The 13,435-nt window shown below is 35.6% G+C and overlaps 1 protein-coding gene across 3 annotated transcripts in view; it reads right to left on the reverse strand.

Annotated features, from left to right (window-relative positions):
* LOC145688380 (protein Hook homolog 3-like) overlaps nt 1–13,435 on the reverse strand; it is a 168,742-nt gene that overhangs the window by 17,852 nt on the left and 137,455 nt on the right. For all 3 annotated transcript variants that reach the window (XM_081762548.1, XM_081762549.1, XM_081762550.1), the window contains 3 exons: nt 10,691–10,896; nt 9,810–9,881; nt 555–676 (listed from right to left, as the gene is read on the reverse strand). In XM_081762548.1, coding sequence (XP_081618674.1) covers nt 555–676; nt 9,810–9,881; nt 10,691–10,896 — 400 coding nt within the window. The remainder of the gene's footprint in view (nt 1–554; nt 677–9,809; nt 9,882–10,690; nt 10,897–13,435) is intronic.

Below are 13,435 nucleotides of genomic sequence, written 5' to 3' on the forward strand. Positions count from 1 at the left end.
CTGTGAGAATGTTAAAGCAATATTCATAAAAAAAATATAATAAAAAATGTACATAGTTACTTTCTGGAAATGAATCAATATTCTTTACCCTATGTACTTCTACTAGAAATATAAATTAATTATCTCTCTTACAGAAAGGACAATTTTTAATTTTCTTATTGGAATGATTCAGTAATAGATAGCCATGTATCAATATTAAAACTAGATCTGTGTTATTTACCAAACAAACTTACCGTATACTACACTAATAGTAAGAAATGATCTGTAAAGTATACAATGAAAGAAATTATCGCTTTAAGTATATTAGATTACGAAACTTAAGTTGAAAAATTATCATATTTTAATATTGATTTTGCAATGTAACATTTCTAATGCGTCATATGATTACTTTATTCACGCTTCTCTATCTGCACGATTGCTAAAATTTCTTACGTTTTTGACTTTGACTCTTGATAGTAACGATCACACACATTTAATTAAAAATCAAAGACGTCTCTACTTTATATACTTCGTATAATGTTTTATGAGTATTCCAGGACTACTTTTGTGCTTACCTCGAATTGAATCCTCCGCCCGTTCTCCTACTCGTAGCTTGTCTTTGTCGAGAAAGGAAGGACTGACCAGAACTCAAGTGCGCCAGACGTTGCTCAACAGCCTGACGGTGAAGTTGCATACCCTTGAATAAAAATTCACTACTATTTGGTCTCATGACAAAGCATATTTTACATTTAGCAGCTAACTGATCCAACATTAATAAATACACTAGTAAAACCCTAAACTCACCTAACTACATTCAGAAGTCGAACATATTAAAAGATGCCCACCAAAATTTGATCTAATGCTGGTTACAAACCGCTTGTGTAGCAGCCAACAACACAGGTACTGTGTGCCGACCTCACACACACACTTTTCTAAATAATTTCAAAAGAAATGGGCTAATTTCAGTACTCCTATTTACGGTAACACAGCACTCTTTACGTCTAGGAAAACTATACTCAAACTTTTCTATTTCTCCCGCAGTTACTAACAACAAAATACGAATAGGGTGAGTATGCACTTTTGCTGATGACTGTACATTAAATTATCGTTAATGATGTGTTCGGAAATGGTTACAAAACTTGTTACAAGTTTAACAATCAAATTCATATTTCTGTATAGTGTGTCATAGTATGCATTACATAATACAGACGATGAATTTGCGATATTTATTTAGGCTGACTACACCAATTTTGACTTTACATCTATAATTGAACCTGTGAGTGGAAAAACAGGTATTTTAAGATATTTGCAAATGTCATAAATATAGTCGATATTATGATACTGGAAACTTTTTAAAACTGTTACCTAACCCATAAGAATGTCCGTATTTGCCTAATTGTTATTTAACATGTGTCAAAAATTTTTAATGAAATATTAATTATTGCAGGACATGTACTGTTTTTCCGCTCAATTTCACTTAATGAACTTCTTACTGTTAATAATACAACTACAATATAGAAACAATATTTTATGAAAATAAATTAAACATCGTTGATATTAAACAAAGCAAAACAAACAGTATTTAGTAAACAAATCAATATTGGGGCACTCAAACACTTGAAAAATCTGAAACATTCAATAAACACAAAATGTTACAAAATTAGACCTCTGTATCTTCCTCGGTGGTTGATTTGATGTTGATTTACCTTAGCTTACTTGCATCATAAATTAACATGTAGATCAGAAATTCACCGTTATAATACCCGAGGAAGTAATAAACTGAATATGCCCCGGCATTCTTTAAAAATAACAGAGAAGGTATTCTCAATTTCGGCAGTAAGAATCTGGAACTCCCTACCAAAGTCAATCACTGACAAACCGTATAATTTATTTAAATCATCACTCCAAACATTATTATTTAGAGATCAGAGTCAAAGCATTGGCACACATGAAAGGTTTACTACAGTTTGAAATTGGACTAGCAGTATGAGTATAACATTTACTGAATGTTTTGTTTATCATTAGTATTATTGAATGTATCATGTTATGTTGTTATTTGCATTTTGTATGTTTATTTTTTTTTCTTTCTTTCTTTTCTTTGTAATGATGACAAGGGTTAGGTGGCAGAGCAGCCTCCGGCTGAACCTCGCCCGCTGAAATAAAGAGAAATTCAATTCAATTCAATTCAATTTAATTCGATTTTGAGGTTAACGTCCTTTTTAACAGCGAGGCTATACGAGACAGGACCTACTGATTAACGTGGAATCCGAACCACTTGAGCTCCCGCTAGAAATCGAACCCGAGTCTCCCACGCTAAAGACGCGTATTTCCTCGGTGGTTTTCCAAGTAGATATTCCATTGTAGAATGATATTGCTTCGTTAGGCACATACTTCGTCAACTTCTCTCGATGAATCACTGCTGCTATCACTCATTGTTCATAACTTTCAAACCATCAATGTAATAACATACCTCATTCACAAGAGAAACGATAACGGATGTGCAAGTGGCGGAATAAGCGTCGGCACATATTAAAGTTTAGTTTTCAACCAAAAGCGCTGCGCTCCTAGCGCCATCTGAAAACCGGATTATACGTGACAGGAACAATAGTACTAGTCTAGGACAGATACTGCTTTACCATTCATTCAGCACCATGGCTATTTTTTATAGCTGCTATAACGTGCGAGGGCTTGCAAATTGTTTTGTTCTTCATTGCAAAATGTAGTGCTATGTTTCTATTGTTACTTTTTGCAATTATCTCAAAATGGCTGATTTTGAACTAGTAATGTTTTTCCATTCACCGATTCAATTGTTACTGAGACATGCTTGACTGCAATATTCTGAATGTCATCATCACCATAGAATCTTTAAAAGCAACTTGCGTGAGAAATCTTGACCTATTCGAAAGTTTTCTCTGGCCACGGAAATACATTTACTAAGTTCGAACGAATTTTAAAAAAGCACACACACACCTTCTGTAAATAACCAAAATTTAGACATACTCAGTGTATCAGTAATAAAAACTAACTAACTAACTAACTCTATGACTTATGAAACCCAGAGGTTCAATGCCGCGTTCACAAAAGCTCTCCACTGACTTCTATCCTTAGCCAACTGGATCCAGTTTCTACTTTGTATTCCTATCTCTGCGAGATCCATCTTAATATCGTCCTCCCATCTGCGCCTAGGTCTTCCTAATGGTCGTTTTCCGATTGGTCTTCCAGCCAAGACTTTGAAAGCGTTTCTATTTTCTTCCATCCTAGCTACATGACCTGCCCACCCAAGCCTCCTAGACTTGATGACCCTAACAATGTTTGGTAAACCGTATAAATTATGTAGTTCCTCGTTATGAAGTTTCCGCCATTCCCCATTCCCGTTCCTCTTGGGTCCAAATATTCGTGTCAGGATCTTGTTCTCAAATACTTTCAGTCTATGTTCTTCTTTCAGAGTAAGCGACCATGTTTCGCCACCATATAGAACAACAGGCATGATTATCGTTTTATATATTGGATACACTGGCTATACGAAGGCTATAGCCACATGCTTAAGTATCTCATTCTTGAGTTAGAACATCGTAGTCTGTCAGAATGTTGAGGCAACAGGATGGTGTTACCTGTCACACAGCACGACAGCTTATGGTAGCTGTCCGCAAACACGATTTTACGATTTGGTGACATCAATTGGTCAGCAAGATGGCCAGGTCTATTACCAGAAGACTACTTCCTTTGAGGTTACCTGAAGGAGAGAGTATACATCAACAAACCGCAAACAATTGATGCACTAAAGGAAGAAACCAGAATGAAAACTTGCACCCATTCCAGTTGACACGCTCCACTGCACCACTTTGCAGCTTAAAGGCAGAGCCCAAAAATGTTTTCGTTCTAATGGTGACCACCTGAAGGACGTGATTTTCCAAACTTAATGTAGTGTGGAAATCTCCCGTATGTCACGTACGTATTCACCACAGTTTGTATTAAAACTTATTATTGCAACTCCAGATAGTCCTATTTAAAATGTGTCCCATCACCAAGGGAAACCCTTTATATATTATCTGCCCAATATATGTTGGCTGCTGTCATCAAAATTTTATACGCAAAAACAAAACAGAAATCCATTCTCTTGAGACTTAAAGCGATGCGCTACGGCTAGAAGACTTAAATTCACGGTATTAAAAAAAAAGCGCAAGTTGAAGTAGCATCGGAGTCCTCATGGGTAAGTAGAGAGATGACGTAGTAAAACATAAAAAAAGACCCTTTATCGAATCCCAACCGCTCTCATTTTTTAATTTCTTATATGATAAAAAAACACGTTCACATATTTATAGTAATAAAAACTGAAACTATAAAATCAGGAAGTAGCAGTGATTCAAGTTTTTCCTTAAATGTATCTTATGAAATATAAAGGTAACCAAGAAAGTTCTATCGCTTTTTCGTCCACCATCTTCGAACATTGATATGTCACCTAAGACGTACCTGGAAGATCAAAACTAGTCCCCATCAACATCAACGACCTGCCACCGTTCTGGAAGGCCATGGATACCATCGCGGTAGAACTTGGTGGGCCGTGAAGCGAAGAAGGTATCAAGTGCATTTTGCACCTCTACTAGGGATCTGAACTTGCGTCCTCTAAGGTGATTGTCCAAGGAATGGAGCAGGTGATAATTGGACGGTCCAATGTCCGGGGAGTATGGCGGATGCAAGTGTTTCCCATCCAAGGCGTAAAATGGTGTCCCGGGCCATCCTAGTCACATGAGGCTTAGCGTTGATCTGTAACATGACTCCTCCTTTATGATTCAGAATTGCTGGCTCCAGAGTTTTGAGTTTTTCCTTGAATACAGCTCAACTACTGATAGTACACAATTATTGCTTTGATGTTCTGACCAGCTGACAGCGGTTTCTGGTGCACGATGCCGCGAGCAGTGCACCAAACACACAGGAGAAACTTTTTCTGGTGTAATGCTGGTTTCGGCTGTTTTGGAACCGGCTCATGGGATGCTAAACAATGATGACGGCGCCGTGGAGCTTCATACAGGACCCACTTCTTATTACATGTCAACACCCTGTCCACAAATGGCTTCTTTCACAGACGAGACAGCAAAGAAACACAGGTGTCTGCTCACGTTGCCTTCTGGCCCGTGGCCCGGAGTCAAATCATATAGGACTAACCGACCCAACTTGTAGTGCTTCCCAAGTTGATGAACGTGCTGCCGAATGGCTTCTCTACTCACACTGAATTGTAGTCCCAGTTCCTCACATGTCTGGCCACTGTTCGCCTGTATTGCTGCCTGAAGACCTTCATTTCGTACATGTGTTGGTCTTTCGGCACGTGGCGCGTCTTCGAGTGTTTCGTCACCGTCCTTAAACTTGTTAAACCACCGCTGCACTGTCCGCATAATCACGATACTCTCACCAAAGGCCTGACAGATCTTCCGCCCCGCTGCAGCGGCGTTTGACCCCAGTTTGAACTCGTACAATACACACGCCCTTATGACGCTCTGTGGAGGTCCCATGTTCACTCTGTCCTTACGCCAGTTCACGGTGTAACTGAACTGCCACAACCAAATAGTATGTTGGATAAACCCACACCAACAACTGACCTTCGCCTTATCTCCATTCGCATTCAACTCACGGTGTGAGGGTCAATTGAACAGAGACAGAACTTTCTTGGTTACCTTTATATATTGTGTTCATGCACTTATTATTAAATTTAGATGTTACAAGTACTTCGTCTTTATATAACAATCACATGTCAAAGAACAGAATGTACAGATTTGATCATATTAAAAATACCCAACACATTTGATCATTACAGTCTTACATTGAATATAAGACTTCCTGTGCTTTATAAGTAAGATAATAATAATAATAATAATAATAATAATAATAATAATAATAATAATAATAATAATAATAATAATAATAATAATAGTAATGAAGGAAGCCTCTAGAAAGAATAAGAAGAAGTAAAGCGTATTTAGAGGTTGTTAAATAAAGAGTGAAGGAATATATTGATCAGCTGTCTCGTGAAGAGTATTGAACTGCATGGAGACGAAACATGGGCATTACGATAGAACAATACGAGAAATTGAAAGTATTCCAAATGTGAGTATTTAGCGGAAAAAAGGCTCAATGTAACTGAAGATCAAATTGAGAATATGTTAGCAAAACGTAGATAAAAGCAGAAATGAAAAATATATGGTGGAATGTAGAGGGAGAGGACGAAACATATTGAACTTTATGAACAATAATAACGAATGCCTTTCTTGTGAGAAAGCTTCTAATTTTGAGCCAACTGACCTACAAGTGACACTTATGATGATGAGACTTGCTTTTACCACAAGTATCAGTCATAAATCTATTACAATTCCAGTATATATTAAAAGTAGGCGTGTCAGTATTTTCTGAGACTGGGAGATGGGTAATAATAATAATAATAATAATAATAATAATAATAATAATAATAATAATAATAATAATAATAATAATAATAATAATAATTATTATTATTATTATTATTATTATTATTATTATTATTATTATTATTATTATTATTATTATTATTATGACGGCTCAGTCCATTAGGTGATTCGGAGAATTTTTCGTCTAAAAACTGAGGACAACTTGTAAAACAAGAGGGCAATTGATTAGCAATAAATGAAACATTTGCTTAAAAATTGAAAACTTTTATTTGATTAAAGACTAGGAATAACAAGCGTTGGTGTAAATAGAATATTGCAATAGCGCACGTACATTTTCCTGAGGAACTGGTCCAAGCACCTGTTAAGGAAAAGTTTGGTCCAGGTATGAGGTGGGAATAACTTGTTCTTACCAGGAGCGGAATGCTAAGAGCTGAAGGAATAAGGGCGCAATATGTCTGCATCCGCCTCTGTGTATAGACGAAACGATAAATTAATAATTAAAATGTACAGATAAAAATTATTGATTATGTATGCAATTGTAAAATTCCACTACTATCGCACTTTAGGAGAAACGAGGGCGTATTTTTGAACTCCCATATACTCCCTTTGTGTACTTCACTGGAAGGGTATAATTCTTGAATTATATTGTTTGTGCATCACACAAAAGCTTTATTGGAATCTCGAGTAGCGGCTGGCTCTATTAAATGGTCACATGTCTTATTCTATTAACTCCCACGAATTATCCTGTGTGGCTCGAGGAGGCTCCACTGTATTCAGATCAGCGGCTCCGGAAGACGAATCTAGGACAGAAAGATTTGCCTTACCTGCAAACTGCACTTGAACGAAATTGATGTATGTGGTTCTTAGATCTTTCATATTGAAAGATAGATCATATGAATAGCTTACAGCATTATTTCCTGAAGAATGTTTAAGTACCGTGCAGCTATACACCTCCTCTCTATACACGAGGAATTGCCCGAAGTCCATAGAAGGATATAAATTGCCAAGTGGACACAGATACCCTACCACAGAATCCTGCTATACGGTAAATGTATCGTCCGTTATGTTTCGCTCCTTTCGGATGATACACAATAAGGAGACCATTATTTTCAGAAGAAAATGTACACTAGTCACTGAAGATAACGTCTCTCCAGTCGTGATTCACATTTTCCTGAGCAAATGCAAAACACTGCTGGATGTGACCCTTCGATAGGAACTCATCCCGCCCTCCTGGCGATGAAATGATCTGCCCTCAGCTACCTCCTTGCAGTATCACGAGGTGAAGGAATTATTGCTGCTTGCCTCAGTTGTCTAGGAGTACGGAATAGTAATCCACATATGATTCTGGTCCTGCTCAACTGTAGTAATGCGACTTTTCCCAATTTCAGGGCGGCATGCAGTTTTCCCTGTCCCGATACCATCGTTTCCAAAACTGAACGGTTCGTGGCAAAATACCATATATATATATTTCAGTGGCTTGCTTAGCGCTATATTAACCTTTTTGCACTAAAATCAGAATATTGCCTTTCGCAATCTCGTTCTCTGCCATTATATCAAGACAATGACATTGTAAATGGATCAGCTAATTTATGAACTGTTCTGATTGGCTTCCTATACAAGGTTATAAATCTGGACAATAAATATATATTTTCACTGAGGCCACCTTCACATTACCCACATGTTCGAATATTCACAGTTCACATTATCACAGGTCATCGAATGTCATACGGATACTATAACGAAACGCATGAGCACGTCGAGAGTGTGGCGAATACACACCATATGCATAGACTTTTGGTAAAGGAGACTTTTGGGTTGATCAAGAAGTTTGGATAATAATATGAAATAAGATCTTGGAGAAGTGGGTACTAATCTAAACTGGATTGGCTCGGTAGAGGACAGCATCTAAGGATGAGGTTTTATTTCTATGGCTATGAATCTTCACGTTCCTTACGCCATAATATTAGCTCGTTAATTATTAAGAGAAAGCAAATGCTACAGTACTCGCATAAGAAAGTAGAAAATTGAGATCATTATGCAGATAAAAATGTTATCAGAATGTTTTTTACTACATCCCATGCTGGTAGTTACCATGTTTCTTTTACTACATCCTTTAGAAAACTCTCTTTTTTCAAGTAATGTTTTAATAAGTTTCTTATCTTTTTATTATTAAGTTATATCCAGTATTACTACTTTTTATTAGATTTAACACTTTCTAATCAACATTTCGTTTTATCTAACCTCTTTTCTCAATATTCAATACACTTCGAATGCTTCTAGTCGCTATTTTGCTCTTTCGTAATTCTACATTCCTTCCTCCCTCACGAAATATTTTATCAAATTCCTTACATCTTTATTTAAGACTATCAAGTTGTGCTTTACTAATTCCTAGAGGCTTCCTTCGCCTTTGCCTAGAGATTTTTTTCTTCTAATTTTCTATTCTCAGTGCGTAGGAAATCATGTTTATTTTAAGAATCTAATGATCAAATGTGTTGTGTATGACATAGAACATTCTGTACATACGTATTTTGACAATATGCTCAGATTCATATATATATCCTTGTCTTTAAAATTTGATGACCATATCAAGAAGAAATGACATTTAAAATTAACGATCAATATATCATTCCAGTACCTTCGTAAGTAAATTTGTCAGATTTAAAGAAAAACTGTCCGACTTTTACTTCCTTATTTTACACTTCGAGTTTCTTTTAATACGTATTCTACTATTTTATGAGAAAAAAAAATTGGGATACGATCCGTAGTTAAAATGTTTTTGTTTTACTACGTCACCGTTTACTTACTCATACATGGGGACTTCACTGCTACAACCTGTTATATATATATATATATATATATATATATATATATATATATATATATATATATATATATATATATATATATATATATACACACATATATATGTCTTTCCTTTTATCACACATCTAGCCATAGCGCGTCGTTTTGAATCTCAAGAGAAAAGGTTTTATGTTTGGTTCTATTTTTGCGTACAAAATGTTGATTACAGAAGTCAATTCCTTAATCAGTACCCTTACTGGGTATTAAGTCCAATTTACAGTTCCTTTATCTCCTGTTGTTACCTGGCGTGTTATCAGTGACGCCATGTTCCTGTTCCGGTCTTACTGCTATTTCACCTTTGACACACCAATACTAGATAAGCGCATTCTATTCTACTTCCTATCCCAATACCACGGATAATCAATGAATTTTATTGTTACCTGGCCAAATTTTTTTAAATGTCAGAGCCAAACTGATAAATTTCTTTCAAGTATTACAAAGAGTGTCCTCTACGTCTATATGTGGACTTATTGCGAATCAGTAGGGACATTCGTCTAATGAATACATACTGTCTTTTTTTTATAAATGTGTGTAATACACACACATACTTACAAATTTGTAGAATGCAGTAGTCATCAGCTTTTCTTCTGTATCCCGGATCAGCTTGTCTTTTTCGCTTTCCTTCTACAATAAAATATATTTTTCATCACAATAAGCGATTCTACAAAATTCCATTAAGCTTATTAAACTGACAATACAGATGAAAGAACTCTACATACAATGTAGACTTCAACAAACACAGTAATGACGTATTAAGTCAGAGAGAATGTAAAATAAGACAGTGGATGCAACAGCAAAACAGCTAAATTATTAAAACTAAATTTACAGTAATTTAACTCCATATCACATGAATTTCCCGCGTTAACAAAATTACTTGAAATAAAAGAAATACATTACATGAGATACATTCTAATGGCTTTGTAATTAACGGAAAAAGGGAAGTCGATTTTCTGTTTCTGCCTATAATCAATATGCGCTCCAAAACTCCATACCCACTTCAAAAGAAGCATATTTCAATAATATAATAATAATAATAATAATAATAATAATAATAATAATAATAATAATAATAATAATAATAATAATAATAATAATAATAATAATAATACCAAGTCGTCTATTAAAACTTCTTTACATTCACAAGTGTATTTTGGTAGAAATCAGTAAATAATCATAACGCTTGAGTTTAAACTCACAGAATTAATGTACACAAAAAATTTAATCAGTAAACCATTGTTGAATCAAAATAATAGATTATGTTAGTTATTATGAAACAATTAATTATAAACTGCTACTTTACAACTAAGAAATATATATCTAAATCAAGCATTTTGACCACTATATCATGAACATTTATAGACTTTCATGTACGTCATTGGATGTAGAATTGAATTACTCATAAAGACACAGAAAAATAAATAATGCATAGTTACCTCTAGGGTTTCAATGATTTTATCCTTCTCCATCAACTGACTTCTAAGAACACTAACTTCGGCAGCTGTACCTGGATTTTGCTTCGGATCCAGAATTTTGATAACACTTTTTGCCTTCTCTATATATTTCTTATAGCGTTCTTCCATTGCTTGAATTTCTGACTCCTTATTATTAAGCTCCTCTTGTAAGGATTCAACTTTCGATTCTGCAAAGAGATTTTTGTGGAATTGGAATAATGAATAAAGATATAATAAATAGCAATACAAAACAAATAACCACGCTTGTATCTAATTTAGGCAATGTACATAAGAACGCTTACAAGAAAAATGAAGGATCATGCCAATTTCCTAAATCAGAAGATATTAAAGGAATCACTATAGATTTTCTGGTTGTGGTGCTAGATATTATTATTAAGTTATCCACTGGTGTAACACGAAAGGATGTGCTGCAATATGAAAGTGCGGTTATCTTTCATATAAGGAGAGGACCATAAAACCATTAACAAATAATACTCTGCAACATGTTAATTTATTAACTCGCTCTGCATTAATGAAACTGAATAAATGCTGCACAGTACTGTAAGTATCAAGCAAGTTTAAAAGTAGACTTAACTTCTCCGAAATTATTCTTGGTAAACCATTGCCTCTTCAAACGAATACATTTAGCAAAAGCGTTAAGTATGAAAACTAATTACAGTAAAATTATATAAAAAACAATAAATTTGCATCATGATCTGTGATACGTGTTCACGCAAAATTCAAATAATAATCGAAAAGGTTTGTAAAACTGGTCTGTCTGTTTTAGACGTAAAACTGTCAATAAAGAGGAATTTGAGGAAAATGTTGTCCCAACATCATTCTCTTAAATTGAATTTTGCTTGATGGTATCAACTCAAAACTTGTTACACAAGACAAGATTATATTAACTAAATAAAACTGGAAGTACTCAAAGATGATTATAATAATAAAATCCCACGTTACGTGATCCGTAAAACCTCCTTGAGTGTATTTTATTGAAAGAAATACGGTTTTGATCCTGTTTCTAACGTAGAAGTAGTCTGAAACTTCCATTGTTTATTTCATAACAATCTGAAAGGTAATGTGATAATGTGATAAGGAAATATGATTAAAATTCGAAGAGTGAAAATGTATGACTTAATAGCAGATCAAATCCCGGCTTCCTACATATCGTATCAGTACATTAACGACTGTGGTACCCAGTCCTCCTCCAGGCCAGCTACGCATCTCTCTCTTGAGATTGATGTTCATACTCCCAAGCATTAGTTGTCTTACTATTCAGACAACAGATAAATAATTATAATTCTCAGGCTTATTGAAACACCATTCATTTTTTGTTCGTGTCTTGTATTGACCAAGGAAGCATTTTAGCGTGCTTGCAATCCATACGCGTCGATGATGTCACGATTGAAAGAGCGTATATCAAAGGAAGGCTTTTAGTAGCATATGGTTTACGAGTTCTCTGTAGAAAATGCTCTGTGTAGATTATTGCAGCGGAAAATTATTTCCTTCAGCGTCTAAGGAATTGTGTAATCATACAACGAAAGAAATTCGTAAGATATAATATATGAATGCAATATAAGTTGTAAACAGCGTTTGTTTTAGCATTTCTTTCTTTATATCTTGGTTTTGAAAGTTCAGTCAACATTGAGTTATGATTTATGTTGTTGAGAAATGTATAAAGATACAAAAGTTTAGTTCATAATTAGTCTTTGTTGTCAATCTGCCGGTATGTTTTGCGAAGTGTCTCCCCTCCTGCTTCCTTGTTGTATCCCTGTTTTAATAAAATAGAAGACAATTCTTTGTTTGAGTTAAGGGGAAGAAAAATATTTTTCTGAAACAAAAACAGCATTTTCTTTTACTTTTTCAACTGAATGAAATTGTTGATAAGATAGAACACTTAATAGTCCTTTGGAAAATGAGCTACATACAGAAGGTTGGTCCACATTTGTGGAAACGATTTTGTGCCCCTAATCTAGGGCTTAAATCCGTATTTCCACCAGCGGTTGTGCTCGATATGACGACCCTGACTATAAACTACATCCCGACACCGAAGTTTCCATAGGAGTAAGCTTCTGTTTTTAGAAATCTGATCAAGTTTGGACCACTCCTCCTTGCAAACTTTCCACAAGTCAGTCAATGTGCGTGGGCGACGTAAGCAAATCGCTCGCTTCAAACACCCGAAAGCACAAAAGTCCATTGGTGCAACGTCGAGAGACTTGACAGGAATGTCTGAATATGGTATAGCATGGACTCCAGTTTCACGCTCTTTGCGGGCCATGTATGCCACAGTTGTTCGAGCCGTGTGGCTGGCTGCTTTGTCTTGAATGGAGACTTTCGACACCTCAGCACCATACAACGATGGAATATGCTGCCGGTATAGTGGCTCCAGAACGTATGTTTATAGTATGCTGCGTTAATTTTCACATTTCGTGCAAGTCTATGCAGGGAAAGTTTCCCTTTATGGCAAAAACCTGCAATTACCATGAAGCCACGTGGAAAACTTTCGCGGCACGTGCAGACCCAGTTGGCATAGTTCTTGGCATCCTTTGAATGATAGTAAATGGTTCGAACCCGCTTGGAGTTTGACAAACAGATCCAGGCCTCGTCTAACGTGACCACATATTTCCATGTCACCCGTTAAATACTGTTCATAGAGCCGTTTGCAATGGATCCTGCGTTCCCGGATGTGTTTGGCTGTGAATGTGTGAACACGTAGCTTATGCT

The sequence above is a fragment of the Thermobia domestica genome, chromosome 6 (genome assembly GCF_964235325.1).
Source record: "Thermobia domestica chromosome 6, izTheDome1.hap1.1, whole genome shotgun sequence".
NCBI lineage: Eukaryota > Metazoa > Arthropoda > Insecta > Zygentoma > Lepismatidae > Thermobia > Thermobia domestica.